Source organism: Dama dama, chromosome 7 (genome assembly GCF_033118175.1).
Source record: "Dama dama isolate Ldn47 chromosome 7, ASM3311817v1, whole genome shotgun sequence".
Taxonomy (NCBI): domain Eukaryota; kingdom Metazoa; phylum Chordata; class Mammalia; order Artiodactyla; family Cervidae; genus Dama; species Dama dama.
The window spans coordinates 19,441,137-19,468,994 of NC_083687.1; the positions used below are offsets into that span (position 1 = coordinate 19,441,137).

At 37.8% G+C, this 27,858-nt stretch overlaps 1 protein-coding gene and 1 non-coding gene across 3 annotated transcripts; one reads left to right on the forward strand and one right to left on the reverse strand.

Moving 5' to 3' along the window:
* POLH (DNA polymerase eta) lies at window positions 1-27,725 on the forward strand. 2 transcript variants are annotated; one of them, XM_061146804.1, is made up of 11 exons: window positions 1-306; window positions 3,153-3,293; window positions 3,799-3,933; window positions 5,539-5,756; window positions 15,409-15,578; window positions 17,381-17,484; window positions 18,644-18,763; window positions 19,359-19,482; window positions 20,234-20,299; window positions 24,001-24,170; window positions 25,890-27,725. In XM_061146804.1, exons 2-11 carry the CDS (start codon window positions 3,157-3,159, stop codon window positions 26,779-26,781), a joined length of 2,136 nt encoding a protein of 711 aa, XP_061002787.1. In that variant the 5' UTR covers window positions 1-306; window positions 3,153-3,156; the 3' UTR covers window positions 26,782-27,725. The 2 variants fall into 2 exon arrangements, with proteins under 2 accessions (XP_061002787.1, XP_061002788.1); XM_061146805.1 differs by lacking the exons at window positions 1-306; window positions 5,539-5,756 and having other exon boundaries at window positions 3,154-3,293.
* Window positions 16,506-16,578, reverse strand: TRNAE-UUC (transfer RNA glutamic acid (anticodon UUC)). Its single transcript has one exon. It is a non-coding gene; the product is annotated as a tRNA-Glu (tRNA).
* Window positions 27,726-27,858: the final 133 nt, after the last annotated feature.

Genomic DNA, 27,858 nt, shown 5'->3' on the forward strand with positions numbered 1-27,858 from the left:
TACGCAGGCGCGTCAACGGTCCCCGGAGGCGCGCGCGCTGTGTAATTGTCAGGAAGGCGGTGTGCCGGTCGCGCTGGCCTAGGCTGGACCCGCCCGACTGTGCTGGCCGCTGCCTAGGCGAGAGCCGTCTGCGACCCTCGGTTCTTTTCTCCGTCGTTCCGGGGAACAAATCTGTCTCGAAACCGACTGATCCGTTCCCAGAAAGGGGACAAATATTCAAGACCGCTTTAACGTCCTTCCAGTGGACATCTAGCCCAGTCTCGGCGGCGTCCGCGGGTGGCGATTTTGCCAAGTGTCGTCACATTGGTAAGAGAATTTAGAACCGTTGGGTATCTCTGTTTTTAGACTTTTCATGTTGCCTTGGTTATTGGTTGTATAATATAGCAGTGATTGAGGACAACATTGGACCGAAATTACAGTGAAGTAGAAAGCACTGCTTACAGAAAAGGCCCTCCTATTGCCTTTTAAGAGAATTTTTCTTGTGGGGAAAAATGGTAGCTCTTAAACTTCCCTCTTGTACCTGTTTTCCTTGGCTGTGTCATCAGCTGATAGGCACTAAAATGTATTTTGTACAGATCTTGATAAATCGAGATCGTTAAAGATGAGGAATTGGAAATACCGAAGGTTTGTACAGTTTTGGTCGTTTGAGGTGTAGCCTAATCCTTATTCCCAAAGGAGAGTTTTAATAACATAGAGCATATTTCACTTTTTATCTTTAAAAAGCTGTGCTTTCTCCAGCAAAATACGTAAACTGAAAACTAAAACAGTTAAAATCTAAATATCAACGTTTTTTGGTGTTTGAATATTTAGGAAATGTTTGCTGTACTTAAATCACTGCTCCCTGTTCCTACTCCACTTTTAGTATTTGTATCTAATATGGTACTTAGGGGTGTGTGTGTGACAATGCATTTACTATTTTTAATCCGATGTAAATCTGTATGTGTATGAGACAATGCATTTACTATTTTTTAATCCAGTATTAATCTGTTCGAAGACTACACAAAAGTCACTTCAGGGTAAAGTGATTTCTCGTATGTTATGGTTTAAAGTATTACATTCTGCCTGTTTTTGGTGAGTGGAATTTGTAAGGAATTAATGCCTTGACTACTATGATTTTTTGAAGTCATCATTTTTCCTCCCTAATCTTCCAGCTTTGTAGTAGCATGACACTTTTTTCAAGGTGAATGTTAATTTTTGACACTTAAAAAAAATAGTTGAGTGCTTACTCAAGTGTAAAACCTGTGTTCTCTCGTATTTAAATCATAAATTACTGGTATCTCCACAAATATCTTGTTTACGTTAGGTCAGTGGTTTCCAATCTCTGCTGCGCATTAGAGAGGACTTTTAAAAAATTGCAATGCCCAGGCCACACCCATACTGATTAAGTTAGATGTCTGGTAGTAGAAGCCAGAAATCAATAGTGTTTAAAGGTTCCTAGGTTATTCCAATCTGCAGCAAAGTTTGGGAGCCACTGCTTTTGTTTACTAAAGCCTTCTTTCAGATTTCTAACAATGTTAAATGAAAAAATTAGCCTCTATGAACTTTATACGGTTTGTTCTTTCAATCTAGCATCCATACCTTTACGTGTGTCTGTCTACAAATAGTGTGTAGTATTTTCTTTTTTTTGTTTGCTTTTGTCTTCAAAAGTTGAACATGAATAGATAGAAAATCAGCATTAGAACACTACAAACTAGTTGTTACAGGCCAGATCCACTGATGGGTGCTCAGAAGTTCAAAATTTGAAGAGAAATGGGATATTTGCATAGTCTCAAAGTATGTCTTCTAAGAAAGGAAAAAATAGTAACTTTACAGTGAGAAACCTAGCAAACACTGTCACTATTCAATGATATGTTTACCATCACTAGTATTAAGACATAGTGACATCATGTACCTCCAAACATGATACATGACTCGAGAAAAGCAGAACATTTCCACAGTGTTCTTGCCTGGAATGCATAACCTCAGTCTTATCAAGAGAAAACATCAGGGCTTCCCTAATGGCTCAGTTGTAAGGAAGCTACCTGCCAATGCAGGAGACACGCATTTGATCCCTGACCCAGGAAGATCCCACATGCCTCAGAGCAATTAGGCTGGTGCTCTAGAGCCCGGGAGTCGCAGCTTCTAAAGTCCATGTACCTAGGGGCTGTTCTCCGCAGCAAGAGAAGCCACTGCAGTGCAAAGTGCGCGTTGTGACTAGACAGTAGCCCCCACTCACAACTAGAGAAAAGCACAAGCAACAATGAAGACCAAACACAGCCAGAAATAAATAAAATTAATTTTTTAAAAGAATTTATTAAAAAAAAAAGAAGGGAAAACAACAGACAAACCTAAATCGAGAGATGTTTTCAAAGCAACTGAGTAGTTCCCTTTGAAAGTGTCCAGGTCATGAGAAACATGAAGTTGCACTGATTGGAGAAGACTAAGGAGATGTGATGACTAAGACTGGATCTTAAGCTGGATTCTGGAACCAAAAATGGACATTAATGGGTGTAACTGGTAAAATTCAAGTTAAGTTTGTAGTGTGAATATTATACTAATGTTCATTTTTTAGTTTTGGTAGTTGTGCTGTGTAAAATGTAGCATTAGGGGAAACTTGGTATGGGAGAACCCTACTATATTTGCAACTTTTCCCTAAGTCTAAAAGTTTTTCAAAATAAAAAGTTTTAAAGTTCACATGAATGCTTTGATATTATATATTATTTTGTACTTCTCTTTACCCTGAATTTATATTTGAAATTTGTCTGTCCATTAGATTAACTGTTGGTTTTATCCCACCATTGATGTACATTGTAATTTGCATTTGTACATGCAATTTGCATTGATGTACATGTAATTTGCATTTCTCTATGCCTAATGACATTGAGCTCATTTTCATGTGCCTGTTGACAATCTGAGTATCTTTTGTAAAGTGTTCAGTTCTTTGGGAGGAAATGGATATTTTTTAAAGCTTTTAATATTATTATCCCTCTAAAGTTGTTGTATCAATTTGTTATTCTCCTGCCAGCAGTATATGAAAATGCCTGTTTCATTCTTGTTAGTTTCCATGCTCCCATGCTTATGGTAATTTGACAGTGAAAGAATGGAAATAGAGTTTTCTTTGGTGATTTAGATTCAATATCCTTTCTAACTGTTCATAATATACTGTCTTACAGAAAAATGACTGATGGAAGAGACCGGGTAGTTGCTCTAGTGGACATGGACTGTTTTTTCGTTCAAGTGGAACAGCGGCAAAATCCTCATTTGAGGAATAAACCTTGTGCAGTTGTACAGTACACAGCATGGAAGGGTGGTGGGTATGTATCATAGTTATTCTTATAACTCTAAACTACTGTTTTAATCTCTGAGAATACATGGCACTATGCTAGGTCCTATTTTTGAGAGTTCTGAACTGCTGTGTTTGAGAATGAATAGTAGTATCAGTGGGACTTTCATGGCAGTCCAGAGGTTAAGACTTCACTCCAGTGGGTATGGATTTGATCCTTGGTCTGGGAATTAAGATCCCATATGCTGTGGTGTGGCCAAAAAGTATTTAAAAAAAATAGTAGAAGCATCAGTGGCCAAAAAGTTTCTACTATTATGTTTATAACCTAGTTGTCATGTGAAATTTTATGATCATGTGAAATTTTTATGATCATGTAATATTTTTGCTCCATGGCCAGAAAATTAAGAAAAAAAACCAGTAGCATCTGTGAGCAAAAAGTTTCTATTATGTTTATAACCTATTCATCATGCTAAATTTTAATTACTTTTGCTTATGATCATGTAATGTTTTTGCTCCCCTTTTTTTCCTAACCTTAGAATAGTTGCAGTAAGTTATGAAGCTCGTGCATTTGGGGTCACTAGAAACATGTGGGCAGATGATGCTAAGAAGTTATGTCCAGATCTTCTACTGGTACAAGTTCGTGAGCTCCATGGAAAAGCTAACCTTGCCAAGTAAGAAGAGAAGATGGTTTAAGGGGAGTGGAGGAGTTGGAAGCATTTCATGAGGGCTAGGAGCTGATGTTTTCTAATTTGTTTTGTGTAAATGACATCTGAAAAGGTTCCCTTCAGTCAGCCAACTTTTTAGTGTGACATGAAAACAGACTTTAATATTGTGTTTTAGGAACAGTTGAGAATCATTATTATCTATAATAATATCTACTCTTAATACCTTTTCAGTTCCTTAAATGTTTAAAAATTGGTTATTGTAATTAAAACTTAACACCAGTTCCAATGTTCTCAGGTCAAAAGTCTGACGTGTTTGAAGTTATTAAATTGATTGTGAAACTTAAAAGAGTTTTCCCAGAGAAAGTTGAGTCAGATTCACATTCTAGTGTAATATCTAGAATTATTTGCCAGAATTGAACAGATTCAAAGGTGCTGACCTTCTCTGTTTTGAACTGAGCTCTCTCCCCCAAGATTTTAGAAAGTTGGCCTCAGAATAGACATTAGTATAGGCATAGCCAAGTTAGAGGTAGATACAAGCCCCCACCATTATAATAGCTAGTATATATTGAATCCTAGTAGAGATGTTGAGAGATGTTTTCAAAGCAACTGAGTAGTTCCCTTTGAAAGTGTCAAGGTCCTGAGAAACATGAAGTTTCTTCCTAGTATATATTGAATCCTAATAGCTAGTATAGGTTGAACATATGTCATATGCCAGGCACCGTGTGACATTTTTCATTGGCAGTGTCTCTTAAATCTCACATCGTTATAAGGTAAGTTCTAGTATTATCCACCCCACCCCTTCCCCACTCATTCCTACACACACACACACACACACACACACACACACACACACACGAGGGGCAGGTTTAGAGAGGTTAAATAATTTAAGTTCATATAGCTAAGAAGTAGAAGACTGAGGATTCAACTTTTTTTCATATCTCTACATTCTCACAGTACACTATACTGTGTGTGGTGGTGTGTGTAGGGATCATGCTTTGACTTGGGACTTGAGATATTCCTGATTTCACCTTTCAGAAGTCTAAAAGTAGAGTGTCATAGCCAACCTCACATTGGAATTATTGCCAGAAAAGGAGACAGATTTAACTGAAGATTAATACTGTTACTCTAAAGTAGAATTAATTTAGCTAATGGATATATGTTACATTGCATTGAATAGAATTTTATGCTGGCTGGGAAAGACAGTGTTATGTCCCAGAAATATGGTTGACTTCAGAGTGTGATTTTAAAAAGCCATATGCCGCCGACTTTATACTGGATCATTTATTTTACCCTTAAAATCTTCATCAAGTAATGAACAAAGGCAGTTTTAAAAAATTTAGGCATATGTTTATAGACCAGAAAATGATTAAGACCTGGATAATTTAAAATTATTTTAATAGTTAACTTGAGATGCCACATTATAAAAATAAAAATATGATTTGCAGAAACATATATGTATGTATATATATATATATACACACTAAGTTTTTCAAGTATTTGTAAAAATATCTTGGAGTAATTTACTCAAGTCTATGAAGGAACCCCAACTACTGCATAAGAGCATCCTTTCCTTGGTCTGTATGTGAGTATATTATGCTATCTTGCTGTTAGGTACCGGGAAGCCAGTATGGAAGTGATGGAGGTAATGTCTCGTTTTGCTGTAATGGAACGTGGCAGCATTGATGAGGCTTATCTAGACCTGACCAGTGCTGTGCAAGAGAGACTACAAAAGCTCCAAAATCAGCCTATCTCAGCAGACTTGTTGCCAACCACCTGCATTGAAGGGTTTCCCCAGGGGCCTACACCAGCAGAAGGGACTGTTGAGAAAGGTACTTCCATAGCATCAGTATCGCTCTGCTTCCTGCCTCTGGAGCCTGCTTTGCTTGGCCACACTGCTCCTTCTTGGATTCAGTGAAAGGAAACTTAACCTGCAACGTGAATGAATCTCAAGGACTCACATGGAAGGATAGACAAATTCTCTTTATCTTTCCAGGTATATGGATATTGAGAAGCTGTGAAATCTGTAAAATCAAGTTTCTCCTTAAGCATAACTAGGGCAGGTTAAAGTTATCAGTAGAAGGCTGACTGAGCACTTCCATTGTTTGTAGGTTAATTTATATTATTATAACGTGGTTCATAAGAAGGGTGAGCTTTATTAAGGGGACCTCAAAAACAGGGAGTTGAGTTACTCACAGGATGATGTCATCAGTGAGCTGCTCAAGGCCTCTCATTTTATTTGACTTAATTTTATTCCTTTTCCTCTTCATAGTGATTCCCTTCACTCCCTTCCTACCCCACAAACCCTCTGGCACTCACTGACAGATCGTCTTAAATATGTATGTGTCTGTACAAATTGTACAGTGTTGCTTTGTACATGTGCTTTTAATTATTTTTGTTTAGTTAGTTTGATAATTTGTTATCATTTTTCAAAGTATAGTCAATTTACTATTATATTAATTTCAGATGTACAACATAGTGATTCAATATTTTTATAGATTATATTCTATTTAAAGTTATTATAAAATAATGACTCTGTTTCCCTGTTCTGTATCATTTATTTTATACACAATAGTTTGTAACTCTGAAATCCATACCCCTAATTTGCCCCTTCCCCTTCCCTTTCCTCACAGTAACCACTGGTTTGTTCTCTATATGTGAGTCTGTTTCAGTTTTGTTGTATTCATTTGTTTATATTTTAGATTCCACATAAAAGTGATAACATACAGTATTTGTCTTTCTCTGACTTAATGTGTGCTTTTAAAACTTGGGCTTTTTATATAATGTGTCCTTTTAAAACTTGTGTTAAAGTTTTAAAAGCATACATATAAGTGAAAAGATGTTCAGCATCAATAATTAGTAGAGAAATGCAAATCAGAAATACAATGAGGTATCACCTCACACCGGTCAGAAGCACCATCATCCAAAAAATCTCCAAATAAAAATGCTGGAGAGGATATGGAGAAAAGGGAACCCTTGTATACTGTTGGTGGGAATGTAAATTGGTACAGCCACTATGGAAAACAGTATGGAGGTTCCTTGAAAGACTAAAAACAGAACTACCATATAACCCATCAATCCTACTTCTGGGGTATATAGCCAGAGAAACCGTAATTCAAAAAGATACATGCACCCCAGTGTTCATTGCAGCACTATTTACAATAGCCAGGACATGGAAGCAACTTGAATGCCCATCAATAAAGGAATGAATAAAGAAGATGTGGTACATAGATACAAAGGAGTATTATTCAGCCATAAAAAAGAACAAAATCATGCCATTTGTAGCAACATGGATGGACCTAGAGATTGTCATACTGAGTGAAGGAAGTCAGACAGACAAATACATGATATGTGAAATTTTTAAAAAATTGATTTTTTATGTGTGTGTGGAATTAAAAAAAAAAAAAGGTACAAATGAACTTATCTACAAAACAGAAGTAGAGTCACAGATGTAGAAAACAAACGTGGTTAGCAGGGGATAAGGAAGGGAGGAATAAATTGGGAGATTGTAACTGACATGTATATACACTACTATATATAAAATAGATGACAGGAACGTGCTGTGTAGCACCAGGAACTCTACTTAGTACTCTGTTAGGGCCCATATGGAAAAAAAATATAAAAAGAGAGTGGATATAGGTATTGAGACATGTATAACTGATTCACTTTGCTGTATACCTGAAAGTAATACAACTTTGTAAATCACCTATACTTTTAAAAGTTTTTAAAAAAGATGCACTTGAGTATAAACTGCATTAATTTGCTGTCAAACAATGTTAAAAAAAAACTTGTGCTTCTTAATTACAAGATAGTGTTATGGTATTATAGATCTCATTCTTTTTAATTTTCTTTCATTGGTGGTTTTATAGATCTACCCATGTAGCTGTATTTATGTGTAATTGATTTTTAGAAAATTATTAGAAAATTATTTAGAAAAATTTATTATTAGATAAAATTATTAGAAAAAATTATTAGAAAAATTTTTAGAAAATTATTTTTGGGGGGGGGGCGCTGGGTCTTCATTGCTGCGTGGGCTTTTCTCTAGTTGCAACGAGCGGGGGCTGCTCTTTAGTTGTGGTTCACGAGCTTCTCAGTGAAGAGGCTTCTCCTGTTGTGGAGAATAGGCTTTAGGGTGCACAGGCCTCAGTAGTTGGGGCTTCCTGGCTCTAGAGCACAGGCTCAGTAGTTGTGGCGCATGGGCTTAGTTGCTCTGCAGCATGTGGGATCTTCCTGGACCAGGGATCAAACCTGTGTCCCCTGCATTGGCAGGCAGATTCTTTACCGCTGAGCCACCAGGGAAGCCCAACTGATTGCTTTTAATTGCAGCATAATCTATGGTATGGGTCTACTATGTTTACAGACCCTTCTGTTTATATGATGAATGTCCTTATTAATCCTCTTTTGGACCTATGCAAGGGTTTCTCTGAGTATTTTCAGGTGCGATTGCTAGATCATAGGGTATACACATAGTTTCACTAAATATTGTCAAATTGCTTTCCAGAATTGCTGTAACAATTTGCCTGACCCCTTACAGTACGCGAGAGTTCCCATTTCCTCCCTGTCCTCACCAGCAATTGGTATTATTTAATATTTTAAAATGTAACAGCTATAAAGGTGTACGTTATATTTTGGGGCTTGAATTAACTTATATTTCTCTACTAATTGAAGTTGAGCTTTTTTTCATATACTTGTTAGCCAGTTGAGTTTCTACTTTTATGAGTTTGTTTATTTATAATCGCCCAATTTTCCATTGGCTTTCCTGCCCTTTTTTGTCGGGGGAGAAGTCTCCTGTATTCTAATGGTTGGTTCCTTGTCTGTTTTTGACACTTCAGACATCTTTTCTGAGGTCTGTCATCCATTAACTTAATTTATACTGTACTTTGTTGAATGAATTCTTTTAGTCCTTCCATTTTTCACCTTATGGTTTGTGCATTTTAAATTTCATTTTAGACATCCATTTCTACCAGATGTTCCTAAAGACATTTTTCTATGTTTTCTTCAATTTGCCTTATAGCTTATTTTTAGGTATTTCAACTACATGGAGTTTACCGTTTTATTTGATTTAAAGTAGGGAGCCACCTTAATTATTCTTAGAGTAAGTCAGTTTTCCCAATAGTTATTTATTAATAATCCATTTTTCTCAACTTCTCATATATGTGAGTCTGTTTCTATAATAGCCCATTAGTGTCTCCTTTTGCTTCAGAAACACATTGTTTTTATTAGTTTGTGGTATGTTATAATATTTGATAAGGACTTCCCTCTACTTTTGTTTTTCAAAATTGCTTGGCTATGTATGGGCCTTTATTGTTTGATATATGTTTTAGAATACATTAGTTGAATTCCTCAAGAAATTCTGGAAGTTACATTGAATTCACATTTTTATTTATTTATTTATTTTTTAATATTTATTTATTTAGCTGCACTGGGTCTTAGGTGCGACATGTGGGATCTAGTTCCCTGACCAGGGATCAAACCTGGGTCCCCTGCATTGGGAGCTCAGAGTCTTAGCCACTGGACCACCTGCGAAGCCTCTCAATTCACATTTTTAGAAAGGATAGTATCTTAGTGGTAAATTATCGCATCTATAAACATTTCACCAGCTTTTTAAGGTCTTCATTTATATACCTTTTAGTGATTTTTATTTTTTAAAATGCGTTTTGTTGAAATGTAGTTTTTTTTTAATTTTGGCCCTGCTGGGTCTTCATTACCATGTGGGGTTTCTTTAGTTTCGGCCAGTGGGGGCTACTCTACAGTTGCAGTGTACAGACTTCTTATTGTGGTGGCTTCTCTTGTTACAGAGCACGGGATCTAAGGCACAGGGGCTTCAGTAGTTGTGGCTCCTAGACTCTAGAGCACAGGCTCAGTAGTTGTGGCACATGGGCCTTGCTGCTTCTGACCAACCAGGGATTGAACCTGTGTCTCCCACATTGGCAGGGGGATTCTTCACCACTGAGCTACCAGGGAAGCCCTGTTTAAGTATAGTTTATTTACAATGTGTTATTTTCTACCATACAGCAAAGTGATTCTTTAAGACATATATATTTCTTTTTCATATTTTTTCCATCATAGTTTATCACAGGATGTTGGTATAGTTCTCTGTGCTATACAGAAGGACCGTGTTGTTTATCCATTCTCTGTATTGTAATAGTTTGTATCTGCTAATTGCAAACTCCCAATCCATCCCTGCCTCCTGCCCTTGGCAACCACAGGTCTGTTCTCTCTGTTTTCTAAGTCTGTTTCTGTTCTATAGATAGTTCATTTGTGTCCTACTTTATACTCCACATACCTTTTAGTAACTTTTAAATTATAATTTCTATGATACGATTATTTCTGCTGCTTCTGAAATCTGGAATCCAGTAGGTTTCCCTTTTTCTTTCTCATCTAAACTTTGATATAATACACATAAGGTGTGTAAATGTAAGTGTACTTGAATGATTTTCCAAAGTAAATCCACTTGTATAAATAGAACCCAGATCAAAAAACATCAGAACTCTAGAAGCCACATTTGCTTGCCCTCCCAGTTATTCTCTGTCCTCTTCCCTCCCTCCTATATAACAACTGTCCTGATTTCTATTTAACTTATTTTTGAAGTTTATAAAATTGAAATTATGCAGTATATACTTGAGTCTGGCTTCATTCACTCAACATTGTGAGGTTCATCCATTCTGTTGTATATAGTTGGGTTTGTGTAGTATTACATTGTATGTATATACCACAATTTACCCGTGGATATTTTGTGGGTTTTTTTTTTTTCCAGTTTTGGACCACTAATAACAAGAGTTGCTATGAACATTTTTGTGAATATCTTTTGGTGAACAATGTATGCATTCTGTTGAGCATGTGACTGACGTGCTCAGTTGTGGGGTTTGCCTGTATTCAGCTTTAGTTTGTGTGTACTCAGTGTTAGTAGATACACCCAAAAGTTTTCCAGAATGGTTGTACTGATTTATAATTCCACTAGCAGTATATGAGAGTTCTAGTTGTGCCACATCTTTGTCAACCCTTGCTTTTTCCTCTTTTGTGTTTTAACCATTTTGATGATTGTGATATCATATATGGTGTTACCATGTTATGGCTTTAGTTTGCATGTTCCTGGTGTTACTGAAATTGAGCATCTTTTTGTAAGTGATGACCATTCTTTCATGAAGTGTCAGTTTAAGCACTTGCCCATTTTTCTTGGTTGTCTTATCTCATTCATCTATAGGACTTCTTTATGTATTCTGGATATGAATCATTATCAAATATATATATTGCAACATCTTATTGTTTGTGGTTTTCTCTTTTTAAAAATTTTTTCGCCATGCCATGTGATATACAGGATCTTAGTACCCTGCCCAGGAATTGAATCTGTGCCCCCTGTAGTGAAAGCCCAGAATCTTAACCACTGGGCTGCCAGGGAAGTCTTGAGACTTTTCTTCTCTTTTTGAGGAAGGCCTGTATTGCTATGAACTTCCTTCTTGGGACTCCTTTTGCTGTATCTCAGATTTTGTATGGTTGTGTTTTGCTTTTATAATATTTAAAATAATTTGTTGTTTAAGGGTTTTTTTTTTATTTTGAAGACTGTATGCCCTTTTGAAAACCTGTTGAAAGCTATGGACCCTTGCTTGTCTCAGAAAAATGGGATACCTACATATAAGACAATTTTGCATGCAGTTTTCAGGAGATTTGCAGACCCTCTCAAAACCTACATAGTTCAGAATAAGAACTGTTTATTATACATTACATTGGTTCTGTGGGGGGCAACTAATTGTTGAAGAGCTCTCTGGTGAAGATGATGGTGCATACCTTTGTTGGTGGTCAAATGTTACTTCAACTCAAATGGTTGTTCTATACCTATCTTTATTAACGTTTTTCTATGAAATGCCAGTGTCTTAAAGAAGTCTTATTTCTGTATGAGGAAAAAGGTATTTGTATATGAAGAAACAAGTTGCTTTATTGTGTCCAGTTTAAATATTAAGCTTCCAGATGCAGTGATAACATCTTATTATTTAGAGTGTTCAGAATAATAATACAATGTCTAGGAAATGATTTATGGTGATATTTCATCTCATACTCCTGAGTCTTCATATGATGTGTGCAGCCAGAAAAAATCTGATAACAGAAATTAGCTGATCTAAGTGTATATATTCTCCCAGAAATTATTTTTCATGAATGTGACATATTTCAAAGCTAGGAAAACAATCCAGGTATCTGTGATGTTTTGATACTAAAGTTCCCATTCAACTTTACCATCCTGTCTCTTAATGGGTCCTACTCACCCATTTGCAACTTTGGGTTTTCTGTTTCTGAAATAGTTGTGTGTGTGTGTGAAGTTTAAGCAGTATGATTACTTAAAAATAATACTCAGAACTTGCCAGAGTGAAAACTTTCCCTTTGGGACTTCTTTGTAACTGGTTTGTGTTAGCTAAAGAACTCCTTTGTTTTCTCCTTTGCTTCCTCTTAATTCATTTCTTTCTAAGCAAATACTGAACACGTGAATGTATATAACAAGAAACAGTTGTGTAGTTGTATTTATATAAAAAAATTATAAATCAACTGTCAGGGACTTCCCTGGTAGTCCAGTGGTTAAGACTCCACGCTTACACTGCAGGAGCCATGGGTTCTATCCCCTGGCCCACATGCTGCCCAGCTCAGCCAAAAAGAAACAAAAAGAAGATAAAAATAAATTAATATTTAAAAACTTTTAAAATATCAGCTGCCAAAGTTGAGAGCTGTAGGAGTTGGGATAGACTCCTTGCAGGCTTTGAAGAAGGAAGCTGCCATATTGCAAGAGGGCCTTTGGAGAAACCCCCATGTCTATTCTCTGAGAGCTGCTCTCTGCTGACAGCCAGCAAGAAAGAAGGACCTCAGTCCTACAGCCACAAGATGATAAATTCTGCGAACAGCCAGAGGGAGCTTGAAAGTGAAAGTGCTAGTTGCTCAGCAGCATCCAACTCTTGGTGACTCCATGAACTGTAGCCCTTTATCTCCTCTGTCCACGGAATTCTCCAGGCCAGAATACTGGAGTGGGTAGCCATTCCCTTCTCCAGGAAATCTTCCTGACCCAGGGATTGAACGGGTCTCCTGCATTGTAGGCAGATTGTTTACCATCTGAGCCACCAGAGCTTGGAAGGCACTAATCAGCTCATGGCACAGAAGAAGGTACACCAGTTATCGGTATAGGGACTTCTCTTTTGTATTAATAGTTATGGATCCTAGCGTTGTGGACCATAGCTAGAGTTTATCAGTTTAATCCTGAAGTTTTGGCACAAATGACCAGTGCTCATTCTTACGACAGTTCTAGTCAACATTGTACTAGAGGTTCAAGATGATGCAGTCAGTACAGGAGAAGAAATAAAAGATGTGAAGGAAGAAGGATATAGGAGACATGGCCATGTTTATAGAAAATCCTAAGGAATCTACCTGCCCCCCACCCCCACTAAAAGAACCTAGAATAACTGAGATTAGCAGGGTTGCAGGGGACAAAGTCAATGTGCAAAAATTTATAATATTTCTATATATTAAAATCTAAAATGGTAAGTTGAAATTTAAAAAGCAATGGCATTTGCAATAGCATTAAAACCATGAAATTATTAGAAATACATCTAACAATATATGTGGAAAAAAACAGTTCAGCATATATGCAGGTCAAGCCCTAAGCTGGCCTGCAGATTTGTTGCATTTTCACCAAAATCCCAGCAGGATTTTATAGAGATTGACAAATTGATTCTAAAATTTATATGGAAATGCAAAGGATGTGGAATAGTCAAACAATTTTAGAAAAAACTAATTTGTAAAACTTAACACTACCTGATTTTAAGAGCTAACTATAAATTTATGGGTACTTCCTAATGATCTAGTGGTTAAGACTTTGTTTCCACAGCAGGGGGTACAGGTTTGATCCCTGGTGTGGCCAAAAACAAAGCAAAAGTTAAGGTGGCACAGGCAAGAATGGAAGAAATATGAATAAAATAGGGTGAGTTGCAATGGATATGTGGAATATGCTGAAGTGGCCTTGGTAACTAGGTAACTGCAGTTGTGTTAGTCGCTCAGTTGTGTCCAACTGCAACCCCATGGACTGCAGTCCACCAGGCTCCTCTGTCCATGGGATTCTCCAGGCAAGAACACTGGAGTGGGTTGCCATTTCCTTCTCCATAGATAACTACAATGAAGGGGAGTAAAAGAAAAGAAGTCAATATTAGATTTTAAACCTTTAAGAGAAACAGGAAGTTGTTTGGGAAAGAGAACCTTTGGGGAGGAAGATACAAAGATTGACTTTAGTAACATTTTGTTTGATACTTTAGTGAAAAATTCAAGAGGACTTTTTCTGTAGGGAGGTAGAAATAAGGGATCAAAGTTTTAAGAATTTGGGGAAGGAGCTTAAGATTTGCATGTACTCAGCATAAGCAAATTGAAATGTAAGCCAGTACCAGTTCACTGAGAGAAAAGGTATCTATACAGAGAAGAATGTTGCTCAGTATCCACAGGGCATTAGAGGAGGAAGACAGGTTAGCAAAGGAGAGAAACAGCAGCTGGAAAATAGTTGAAAAATACGTCCTTCTATGTGGTCATCTTCCTCGTAGTCTCATATATATGAACCTTCACTCTACCTCTTCAAGATACTCTGTATCTTCTTGCCTTGTTCATAGTTCATTTGTGTGTGTGTGTGTGTGTGCTCAGTCATGTCCGACTCTTTGCAACCCTTTGGATTGCAGCCTGCCAGGCTCCTCTGTCCATGGGGTTTTTCAGGCAAGAATACTGGAGTGAGTTGCCATTTTCTCCTCCAGAGGATCTTTCGACTCTGGGACTAAACCCACATTTCCCACATCTCCTGCGTCTCCTGCATTGCAGGCAGATTCTTTAACACTGAGCCATCAGGGAAGCCCTCACTTCAGCCTCTTTAAACCAGCATGTGTATATTTCTTAACTTTCTTGTTAAATAATGCTTTTAAAATGTTTTTCCAAAACTCACTAGTCCTAAATTGGATAATAAGATATTTTCAAGGCTCTAAGTACAAAGCTACATGTAACTTAAATACTTTTGTCAAGAGAATAAATCTAGCGGCTCTGATTAGATTTAAGCTATTCAACTGGAACCAGCCTGTAAAATACAGATGTGCTAACTTAAGTTTATACTGAAGTGTGAGCTAATTCTGAATAATTTCTAATTGAGTAACTTAATACAATTCTTGGTGGCATGCAAGGGAAGTTGGAGGAAGAAAGTTCAAAACTGGAGAGAGAAAACAGAAGTACTTTTAAATCATTGCTCATAAAAGACAATACAAAATTATTTGTTGGTTATTGGAGCTTACAAGGTTCAGCCTAGGCTGGAAATTAAGGCTGCTGGACTTGGTACGAGAAATTTATCTCTGTTGTGATACTGAGTAGTCTTCTAAACACATATCTAAAGTACCTGAAATCTAAGCATTTCTGCATTAGATTACACAATTAAATAAAACCCTGATTTTAAAAAAAAGTCTACCTGTGACCTCTCGACTTTTTCAGAGGAAAGGCGAAAACAAGGCTTATTGCAGTGGCTTGATTCTCTTCAGACTGAAAGCACCAGCTCCCCAGACCTACAGCTCACTATGGGAGCGGTGATTGTGGAAGAAATGCGAGCAGCCATCGAGAGGCAGACCAGTTTTCAGTGTTCTGCTGGGATTTCACACAATAAGGTGAAGGCTAATAGTAGATTTCAAAGAGAGATATATCTATAGTTAAACACAGGGATAGAAACAAACACAAACTTAAAACAACAACAACAATAAAACAGCCGGGATAGACAGGAGTGGGGCATTTTTTTTAAGATTTTTTTTTTTATGGTGGACTATTTAATAGTCTTTATTGAATTTCTTATAATATTATTTCTGTTTTATGTTTTTCTTTTTTTTATTTTGAGGCATGTAGGATCTTAGCTCCCTGACCAGGGATCAAACCCACATCCCCTATGTTGGAAGGAGAAGTCTTAACCGCTGGACCTCCAGCGGAAGTCCCTGAGTGGGGCATTTAAACCATTACACATCTTTGAAATGGGTTCCTCTTTAAACTTCACATTGAAGACAAAAACCTAAGTAATTCTTCAACGTGAGAATTGACGTTGCACATGTACTTTCCTAAGAAACAGGCTGGAAATTTTGCTGGAAATGGTTATTTATATAGTTGTAGCCACAATATTTCCTTAATGATTGAACTATCCAAAGAAAGGAGGAGGTGGGAATTCCTTGGTGATCCAGTGGTTAGACCTTGGCACTTTCACTGCCCAGGGCCTGGGTTCAATCCTTGGTTGGGGGAACTAAGATCCTACAAGCCTGGAAGTGTGGCCAAAAAAAAAAAAAAAAGGCTAGTCTTTTTATTTTATATATGAAGCTATTCCTTTTCTTTTTATTTGCTGAATATTCTAGTATTATCTCACTTCTTCTGTGGTGTTACCTAGGTATTCTCTGCTTTTTTCTATTCTTTCTAATTAAAGTACAATTTGGCCCTGGGATCTTCATCCCCTTTGGTCTAGGCTTAGTCATTGGGGTGGCTGATTTTCCCTGGTTACTACCTTCTCTCCCTCAAGAGGAGGAAAGTTCGGCACTGTGCAGCTTGTGGGATCTTAGTTCCCTGACCAGGAATTGAACCCAGGCCCTCAGCAGTGAAAGCACTGAGTCTTAACCACTGGACCACCAGGGAATTCTCAAGAAGAGGAAAGTTGCCAAATTACCTAGTAGAGTTTTGGGAGGTTTTTTCCTGGATAGGTGGAGGGAGAGGAAACAAAAATCTCAGTGTAGTAATTTAAACTAAATATGACCTAGTAGAAGTTTTAGAGAATCTCTCCCATGAATGCGAGGTAATTTTATATTTTTTCCTACCAATTATAATTTGTGAAATGATACCACTGAAGTACCTTATTCTTTGAAAAGACTTCTCATGGGTGTTTTTCATTTTGAAGTCTTATTTAGTATAAGATGTTTGCTATTGGATGATGATTTTGAGCCCAGTCTTTCTCACAGATACTAAATGATGGTAACCTGTATTAAACTGGGACTTAAAATGTACTGACCATTAATCAATAAATGTCTTTAAGTGGGGTAGAGCAAAATGAGTTTGTTTTAGCATTTTCATATGAACACACTAAGAAATGCCTCTTAAGTCTCTTCTGTAGCTTCTTTGTTCTTTACCCTCTTGAAGTAGGAGAACCTTAAGGAACAGATGAGGGTGGAAAAAACTGCTAAAGGAAAACTGAGAATGGAAGATGTGGGAAGAACAATGAGGATAATGATAGTGGGTCATGATTTCCACTGTGGTGGTTGTTGGACACCCAGGTTTGGAGATGTCTTGAGTTTCTGGTTCTGTTTTTGTTTTTAATGTGGAAACCACCAGTTACAGCCCTTAAGCTGTGCCTTGTGTGTGAATGTGGGTATGTGTGTATATTAATATTCACCGTGTGTAGGTGTTGACAGTAATGAGATTTTTTACGCTTTCCGTGCTCCAGGTTCTGGCAAAACTGGCCTGTGGATTAAACAAGCCCAACCGGCAGACCCTGATCTCACATGGGTCAGTCCCACAACTCTTCAACCAAATGCCTATTGGCAAAATGTAAGTATTCAGGGAGCACCTCAGATTTCACTCCTCTATCTATGTGAAGGCCCTCTCTGGTTGTAGTTTCTTCTGTTCCTGAAGAATTGGAGCCAAGGAAAACAGGTACCATGGAGACAGGAGGGAGATGACCCAAAATTTTGCAAACACACTGAGATTTCTTAATGAACCTTCAACTCCAGATTATCTGTGGAAGATACTTAATCCTGAATTTTAAAAAAAGAACTGATTTTTAGCCATATGTTTAACTTCCTTCTAGGTTTTTTATTAAAACCTATTACTAAATAACAAATAGGAATTTTAATTCTTTCCTTTTTTCTAATATCATAGCAAGCCATTCAGGGCTACTGAATTGTTCCCAAATAAAATTAATAACTAGGCTGTGCATACCAATTGTGTGTCCTTGACAAGGGCTTATAATATTGTTGAAGGGACAAAATATAACTGTTCAAAGCAGTAGTGAAAGTTCTGTAATCAAGACTGTATGGAACTGCTAAATGATTGTACAGGGAGTCACCAAAGTTCATAAAAGTCATCTGAGAAGGACATAAAAAGGGCATGGGATTTTGTTTTCAGATTTGGCACAATTTGGAGTCAAATGAGAATATAAGAGAAAAACCAATTTGGAGAATGTTTTGAACACAAAAGGGGAAAGTATTAGGTATTTTCAGTGAACAGGACATGACCTAGGACCATATTGAGGAAAATAAGTAATGGAAAAAGGACTGAACAGATAGGTTAAGGACAGATTATTAGACATCTCAAAGGCTAGGCTGAAAAATTACTATATTTTTAAATACAAGAGGTTTTAGCTATTGAAAGGATTTGTTTTGGGAGGTGGAATTTGAATCCATAAATGGGACAGTAGATCCTATACAATTGAAAATTTTATATAGTTGATTTGATAACCACTTAATGACTTTACCCTTGTGTTTATGCTATGGTTACTCTTCTTCCTAGGCCCTAACTCCCAGAGTATTGAATTTCCCAGTCATCTAGTCTTATTCTAGAAAATCAGTAATTTATAGGACCAGTATGTGTTGTCATTTTCCCTGAATCTTCTGGAGAGCTGCTTACAGAAAAAATGTTTTGTATCTACTGCTTACTAGATATTGATGATGTTAGTTACAAATGTATTGTCTTTTGTTGTTTTTGTTAGCCGTAAGCTTGGAGGAAAACTAGGGGCCTCTGTCATTGAAATCCTGGGGATAGAATACATGGGAGAGCTGACCCAGTTCTCTGAATCCCAGCTCCAGAGTCATTTTGGGGAGAGGAATGGGTAAGTGATTCCTGAAACTGTTCAGTCGTAACTTTTATGGATACGCTAAATTCAAATGTAGACAAGAGCATCAGGTAAAATCTAGACCTATTAGGTTAACATTCACTCCTTGAGGTAACTGCGTTGATCCTGTTGCTTTAAAATATTAGATCATTATAGGCTATCAGTCTACTGTTTTTTTTTTTTTTTTTCCCTTCATGTACCTAACTAACTAGGTTGGTAGAAAGGAACTCTTGCTTTGAAGCTTAAGTTATAAACATATATGTGTGCTAAGATGCTGTTATTCCTTTAAGATCCTTGTATTTAGGCTTAATAAGTACCAAAAAAGCTTGGGGATGTGAAATCCTGTAATTTGGTTGGTACTTTTCCAAAAATAGAAATGATGACTTGACCTTAGAAAGCATAATCAGAATTCTTCTCCTGAGCCAGTTTATCATACTGGAATTCATGGGGAAGGGCAAGATTCTGTGATGTACTTAATTTTGAATAGATTTTTCTTTTTTCATGAAAGGGATAAAAGGTTTAGTATAATATAGGTATTTTAACAAGAATAGTCATTTGCCTTCACTTTAAAGTTTTGTGTTGGTTTTATTAGATCTTGGCTATATGCCATGTGCCGGGGGATTGAACATGATCCAGTTAAACCCAGGCCAATAACCAAAACCATTGGCTGCGGCAAGAACTTCCCAGGAAAAACAGCTCTGTCTACTCGGGATCAGGTGGGCAGACATTCCTGACAGAACATTGTCTCTTTTAAGGGAACTGGTGGGTAGGTTTTGGTAGCTGTGCAAACTTAGGCGGAACCTTTAGGTTGTAAAATATGTAGGAAACAGAAGGGGTTTTGTGTTGAAAATTGATGAGTTTCACTTGGGATTTTTATTATTTTTTTTCCTTTCTTCATCTAAAAAGAAATAGAATGGAACTGACTGAAGTTTGAAATGGAATTACTCCATTGGATAAAATTACTCCAATGGATGAAAACTTAGGAAGCCAGGATATTGTGCCTCAAGTTTGTGTCTTTTTTCTCAGAGCTGGAACATGCCTGAAGTTCACCTAATAGCATGCCAGCAAGAAAAGAAAATAAAAACTCCTAGATTAGGGCAGGTCAGAGTTCTGAAGATTTCTATCATCTGGTGATCCTTATGAGGGAGACTTTGTTGCACACTTCCATTTTGGGGAGAACTGAACAAAATGATCATTTGTGTGTGCTAAGTCGCTTCAGTCATGTCTGACTCTTTGTGACCCTATGGACTGTGGCTGGCCAAGCTCCTCTGTCCAAGAGATTCTCAAGGCAATAATACTGGAGAGGGTTGCCATGCCTCCAGTATCTTCCCAACCCAGGGATCAAACCCATGTCTCTTATGTCTCCTGCACTGGCAGGCAGGTTCTTTACCACTAGCGCCATCTGAGAGTTGTGTAATAAACCTAGTCTTTAAATGAAAGATTAAAATCTCAATACTTTTTTTTTAGGTACAATGGTGGCTTTTGCAATTAGCCCAGGAACTAGAGGAGAGACTAACCAAGGACCGAAATGCTGTAAGATTTTCTTTATTGCTTGGGTGAGCTTTGGGATATAAATATCAGTATGGAGTAGAAAGAAGATAACAAAAAGATATCAGCTAGAAAACGTTAAGATATCTTTTATCTTTTCCCATAAAACTGCCGTAAAACTCAATATGATTTTCAAAAACCTATATCTGTGAACTACTGACTACTCCTGTCTCCTTCATTACCATTTGCTTTTACATTTTTGTATATTATCTAAATCCTACTCCAACTATGAATATACAATAGATCTTCATTAGAGTACAGAACTGTTAAGCAGGACATTTAGGGATTGGACTGTAAATTATTGTTTTAACACAGTCCATGTGACGAAGTATTCAGTTTTAGAGACAGTCTTAAAGCAAAGATTAAACATATGATTAGTTTATCTTCTCTCTTTAAAAAAAACCTATTGAGATATATATATACACACACATATACACACCATCAAATTCACCCATTTACAGTATAAAGTTCAGTAATTTTTGTATATTTCAGAGTTCAACTATTCTATAATCAATTTAAGGACATTTCCATAACCCAGAAAGAAATCCTGTACCCACTAATAGTTATTCTGCCAGCCCTAGGCAATTCTAGTCTGCTTTCTGTCTGTATAGATTTAGTATTCTGGAAATTTCATATCTGTGCAGTAATCTTATATGTGGCCTTTTGTGACTGACTTGAAATCTTTAACATGTTTTCAAGGTTTACGCATATTGTAGCATCTATCAGTCCTTTATTCCTTTTATGACAATATTCTACTGAATGGATATATCACATTTTATCAGTTCATCAGTAAATGGATATTTGAGTTGTTTCCACTTTTTGGCTATTTTAAGTAATGTTGCTGTGAACATTCATGTACAGATTTCTATGTAGACATGTTTTCACTTCCCTTGTATATATACCTAGGAGTAGAATACTGAGTCACATGGTAACTGTTTGTTAGCACATCAGGCTGTCGTTGCACTGTTTTATACTCCCAGCAATGTAACAGGCTTCTAATTTCTCTATATCTTTGTTGTTTAGTTGCTAGGTATAAAATGGTTTTCAGGTGCGTATTGACTGTTTTCTGATTTTATTTGGAGAAATACCTGTTGAGATCCTTTGCCCATTTTTGAAATGAGTTCTCTCTTTATATTGAGTTTTAAAACTTCTTTATATGTTCTGGATACAAATCCCTTGTCAAATATATAATGTACAAATATTTTCTCCCATTCTGTGGATTTTCTTTTCATTTTCCTGATGGTATTGCTTGATGTGTCCTCTTCTGTTGAAACATCAACTAACTATATACTATCAGGAATCATCTGTAATTAACTGTCTGTCCCCCTTTAGCGGAAGTGGTGGTAAATGTTTGTTTTTTGGTTGTTTTTGTTTAGTCACTAAGTCGTGTCCAACTTTGCAACACATGGACTGTAGCATGTTAGACTCTTCTGTCCTCCACTACCTCCCAGAGTTAGCATCACTGACTCAATGGAGATGAATCTAACCATCTCATCCTCTGCCACCCTCCTCTCCTTTTGCCTTCAAGCTTTCCCAGCATCAGGGTCTTTTCCAGTGAGTCAGCTCTTTGTGTCAGGTGGCCGAAGTATTGGAGCTTCAGCTTTAGCATCAGTATTTCCAATGAATGTTCGGGATTGATTTCCTTTAGGATTGACTGGTTTGATCTCCTGCTGTCCAAGGGACTCTCAAGAGTCTTCTCCAGCACCACAATTCAAAAGTATCAATTCTTCAGTGCTTCGCCTTCTTTATGATCCAACTCTTACATCCCTACATGACTACTGGAAAAACCATAGCCTTGACTATACACATCTTTGTTGGCAAAGTCATGTCTCTGCTTTTTAATATGCTATTTAGGTTTGTCATAGCTTTCCTTCCAAGAAGCAAGCATCTTTGAATTTCATGGCAGCAGTCACCATCTGCAGTGATTTTGGAGCCCAAGAAAATAAAATCTATCACTGCTTCCACTTTTTCCCCATCTATTTGCCATGAAGTGATGGGACCGGATGCCATGATTTTAGTTTTTTGAATGTTGAGTTTTTTTTTTTTTGAATGTTGAGTTTTAAAGCCAGCTTTTTCACTCTCCTCTTTCACCCCCATCAAGAGGCTCTTTAGTGCCTATTCACTTTCTGCCATTAGAGTGGTATCATCTGCATATGTTGTTGATATTTCTCCCGGCAATCTTGATTCCAGCTTGTGCTTCATCCAGCCTGGCATTTCGCATGATGTACTTTGCATAGAAGTTAAATAAGCAGGGTGACAATATACAGCCTTGATATACTCCTTTCCCAATTTTGAACCAGTCTGTTGTTCCATGTCTTGTTCTAATTGTTGCTTCTTGACCTGCATACAGATTTCACAGGAGGCAGGTAAGGTGGTCTGGTATTCCCATCTCTGGAAGAATTTTCCACAGTTTGTTGTGATCTACACAGTCTAAGCTTTAGCGTAGTCAGTGAAGCAGATGTTTTTTCTGGAATTCCTTTCTCTGTGATCTAACAAAGGTTGGCAATTTGGTCTCTGTTCTTCGGTAGATAACATTGTGCTATGGGCTTATTTGATGTTGCCCACTAGGTGTCGCTCCGTTTTCATCTCTTTATCCTCTGATAGTCTGACCTCATGTCCTGTCATCTCCCCCTCACTTACTCCACTAACAGCCTCCACTCTGCTGGCCTCTTCCCCGTTTATTTAACACACCAAGTAAATTTCACCTTCACTTCCTCACCAGTTCCTCTATCATATCCAGCAGCCTCTGTCACTCTCTGCTTTACTCTGCTTTTTTCCATTGCACTTTGTAGTCATTTCTATTACAAGCCTACTTGTTTATTCTATGTAGCTCCTACTACAAGATAAGATCCTCCAGGGCCTGGACTTTATTTTGTTCTCTCCTTTATCTCTAGATAGTGCCTGATACAGTTATAGTTAACTGGTTTTAGTCAACAAGGTCTTCTTTGTAGTTGTGATTTGTATTCTCTTGAGATATATACAAACCTGAATAAGCTGTATTTACAAAATCCACAAAAATACAAAATGTATTTTTACCTAAAACTTAGTTGCTACTCTTGGTTTATTTGTCTTAAGTATATTTCTTCTCACTCGAATCTTTTGATTTTGAGGAGTCCCTGTGTATACTTGTCACCTTATTGCCTCTTGGCCTTACTTTCTTAGTTTGCTTTGCATCAACAGAATTCATATACTTATATTTCACTGAAAAGTGAGTCAGTGATCTTGCTTTCTAGAGGCAAGCTCACTACCTGTGTATCTTCTATAGATGGGCTGTAAGGAGGGGCTAGTAGAAACTTCTCTTCTTGAGTATGAGAGCATCAGAGAGGTTAAAGAAGAGATCCACTACTCAATCCTGACCCCCTTTCAATGACTTACGTGAACTCTTCCTTCAGTCACAGAATATAGTACTATAGACCTTTGTATAATCTTCCTGCATGGATACCACAAAAGAACAGTTAGGAGAAACCATTTTCATTTATTCTGTCAAAATATCCTAGATATTCTAATACTCCATCACCCAAATTATGTCTTCTCCAGTTACTTAGAAACAGCACAAATATTTTAAAAATTAAACCCTATTTCCAAACCATTCTGCCACCCTGATTCTTTTCTCTCACACGGTTCAGTATTAGAATCCAGCTGCTCAAGGTAACTTTAGTTCTGTCTCAATCCTCTTACACCCACAGAACTACAGGGTGGCCACTCAGCTGGTCGTGAGCATGCGCATACAAGGAGACAGGCGTCTCAGCAGCTTGCGACGCTGCTGTGCCCTCACCCACTACAATGCTCACAAGATGAGCCATGATGCATTTGCTGCCATCAGGAACTGTAACACTTCAGGAACCCAGACTGAATGGTGAGTTTCCTTCTAGCTCATCTTCGTTTGAGACTCATACCCTGTCTTTATTTAAAATTAGTGAGTATATAAGCTTTCCAGTTGGGGTAGGTTCTTTGTAGCAGGACCTGTTACAGAGAGGGGTGGTCATGCGTTAAGGGAGAGAACACAGTAGAAATACCAGAAACATGGTGCAGCCTCTTTGTCTACATTTGGTGCCTTCCAGTGCCCAGGGGTGAGAGGCAGACTGAACCAATACTACCCTTTCTGATACTAAAATTATGTTATAGTCAGGGGAACAACCAGTTGTACCTGGGAGTGCAGAACTCCAAGTTTTAGAGAACTTCTCTCTCAACTGTCTGATTGTTGTCTTTTAAAATCATTCTCCTTAAAAAAAAAAAAAAAAATCATTCTCCTTGATAATGAAAATGACCTGTATTCACCAGTAATCTCTATCTCACATCCCAACTCAGTTACAAGCTCCACTGGTGTAATACCAAATGTCATAATAATAAATTTCACTTCTGCTGGCCATTAAAAATAATCAGCTTTGTATGAGAGTGTGTTCATTTACTGTTCAGATAGCAATGATTTTCAGTATTGGAATCCTATCATTATTTAACATAGCCTCTTAAATTGTAAAAGTATTCCAAATTCACAAGGTAAATATATTAATAATATGTGAGAAAGATAAACTGGTTGTTTATTATAGATCTACATTCGAGATTATAAAAAGAAAGTTTAGTTAGCCATCTTAAGTTATTGCTTATCTGAATATATTACTCCCTAAAGTTAGAGTCTTCGTAATACTTAGAAGACTTACTTACTTGAATACTTACTTCTTGGTATACTTGTTATTTACAAAGACTCTAATGAGAAGTAAATTATTCTAAGTAAAGAATGAAGACTATTTATTTTCAAATATTGAGTGCTTTTACTGAACCAAATGATAATTGTGATACTATGTTCACATTAAACCTTATAAACTGACAGATTATAATAAATTTCACCAACAGTATAAAATATATTGGCAGGGAAGCATAACAGTATCTGATTATAAGACTCTCCCAAAGCATGAAAGAGAATAGTGAGATACTGTCATAATAATCTTAAAATAGCATTGACCCTTTACCTCATTGAGGGACTAAACCTGTATATAAAAGCACATTTTCATCTTCTGAAATTCAACTTCTGTGAAAATTTATTTGGGTAATGAGATATAATGAGGAACTTTATGACAGAAATTTCTTGCAGTATTTCTGAGACTAGGCGAGGTAATCAAAAGCAGTTGTGAAATTTCATCCTCTAGATAAATTCCAGAGTTGAAAATCTATCAGAGTTCAGGTTCTGTTTAAAAACAGAAGACTGTATAGAGCATTTTTCTTGAAGTCTTTCCAGTCTGAATATTTTAAAACTTTTTGGTAGCTCTAGATAGTGTCTTGCCTCAACCCTGAATTTCAGCAGCTGTGAAGCAGTATCATGAAAACAGTAAACCCACTTGTCAGGGGAGCCAACTTACACATCCTACTTGCTGGGTGTTCATCAAAGCCAGTGGTTCTCAGGGTGTGGTCCTAGACCGCAGCATCAGCATCACCTGAGAACTTGTTAGAATGGCAGATTCTCCACCCATTCCAGGTCCGCTGAACCCAGTATACCCCCTTTTGTGGCAGAACCAGGGTCCCAGTCATTTAGAAACTTACTGTGACCTGCTGCTAATCTATTCTTTCACTTTCTATACAGGTCCCCTCCCCTTATAATGCTTTTCCTCTGTGCTGCCAAATTCTGTTCCTCTACCCCTTCACCTGGTCCAGACATCACCATCTTCTTGAGCAGTGACCCAAGTTCTCTGCCAAAAGTGCCAATCACCAGTTCAGAAGCCAAGACCCAGGGAAGTGGCCCAGCAGTGACAACCCCTAAGAAAGCAACCACTTCTCTGGAATCATTCTTCCAGAAAGCCGCAGAAAAGCAGAAAGTCAAAGAAGCTTCACTTTCTTCTCCTACTGCCACTATACAGGCCCCCATGAGCAATTCACCATCCAAGCCCTCATTACCTTTTCAAAGCGGTCATACTACAGGAACCGAGCTCTTTAACCAGAAAAGTCTGCTTCTAAAGCAGAAGCAACTCACTAATCCTTCAGTTTTCTTCCCTCCACAGAAGCCACAGTCTAGTCCTAAAGAGTTACCAAACTATTTTCCAACAGAGAATCCAGATTGTGCCCCTAACTGTGAAAAGATGTTGAAGCTAGGATCCCCCAAGACAACTCCCACAGAGATGGATTTGGCCCAGAACAGCCTCAGTAGCCACACTTCTTTAACTTCCACATGTGCTCTGGAGGTGGCTCAGAAGGCAACTATGACCTCCAGTCTTCTGGCTGCTGAGGACCAAGTGCCCTGCGAGAAGTGTGGTTCTCTGGTACCTGTGTGGGACATGCCAGAACACTCGGACTATCACTTTGCATTGGAGTTACAGAACTCCTTTTCGCAGCCCCACTCCTCAAACCCGCAGGTTGTTCCTGCCAGTTCTCCTCAAAGCAAAAGAAATCCCAAAAGCCCTCTGGCCTCCAATAATAAACGGTCCAGGCCTGAGGGCATGCAGACCCTGGAATCATTTTTTAAGCCATTAACACACTAGTGCTGCCCTCAGGCTTGCTGCAGGGTGTTAATATTTTATCTGTAACCTGGGAGGTGGGAGTATGTTCACTTCTCAAGGAGACTTATAACTTCATGAAATTTTTAATAAGAAAAATAATCCAGATCTTGAGTTAAGGCTCCCATCTCTTTACAGGCATGGATTCAAATCCTATTGCTGATAAGGATGTAAAAACTCATCTTTCAGATCATAACTGTTTTGAGTTTTTAATTGTTAGTCTTTAGGGAAGCAGTGTCAGTTTAGAATGCCTGAGCCTCTGAGCCTAAGAGATCTGGTTCCAAACCTGGCTTTGCCTCTTGGAATATGTCCTCAAGACCTTGTCCAGGACCTTGTTACTCCCAGTGTGACTTTGAGGAGCAGCAGCAGCAGCACAAGGGAACCTGTTAAACATAATCTCAGCCTTATCCCCACCCCTGCTGAATCTGTGTATTAATGAACTTGAGAAATGAATTTGATCTAGAAGATAATAACTATCCTCTGGGCAATGTCATTTCCTTAGACCCTAAGTACACATTTAAGAGGGAAGTGCTTGGGCCTTCAGGGTCACCGCCCTGTTCAGCTCTTTCCTATTCAAGTGTGATTAGCTTAGGATTTTAAATGAATTATTGTAGCTTTTTGCACTTGTCTGTTTATATTACTGTATACTTACTCTGCCTATGTATAGAAAGTCAGCTGTGGCTTTTCTGATGTGAGACATGTTGATTACACAGAGAAGCCAGCTGAAGGTGAACTGAGTGATGGGGGCTAAGGTACATGTACTCAAACCAGTACTTCTGGGCTTATTTTAGCTTATTTATAAATTGGTACCTATAGTTTGAAGGGGGAACATTTGAAAACCACTGTGTCTAGCAAATTAGTTCTTCCTCCAAAAATCCTTTCCACTTTTGTGGCAGTTAAATATCTAATAAAAGACAGTACTTACCGTGTCCACGGCTCTTCCTTACTAGATCTGTAGATTTCTTAAAGGCAAGACTTCTTCACAGAGACTTCCCTGGTGGTCCAGTGGCTAAGACTCCCGTGCTCCCAGTGCAGGGGGCCCCCAGGGTTCAGTCCCTGGTC

Excerpts from the sequence above, each read along its gene's own strand:
- POLH (XM_061146804.1), top strand. The coding sequence starts at position 3,157 with ATGACTGATGGAAGAGACCGGGTAGTTGCTCTAGTGGACATGGACTGT. Across the intron at positions 3,934-5,538 it reads GGAAAAGCTAACCTTGCCAA|GTACCGGGAAGCCAGTATGG; the intron begins GTAAGAAGAGAA and ends TCTTGCTGTTAG. Across the intron at positions 15,579-17,380 it reads CTGGGATTTCACACAATAAG|GTTCTGGCAAAACTGGCCTG; the intron begins GTGAAGGCTAAT and ends TCCGTGCTCCAG.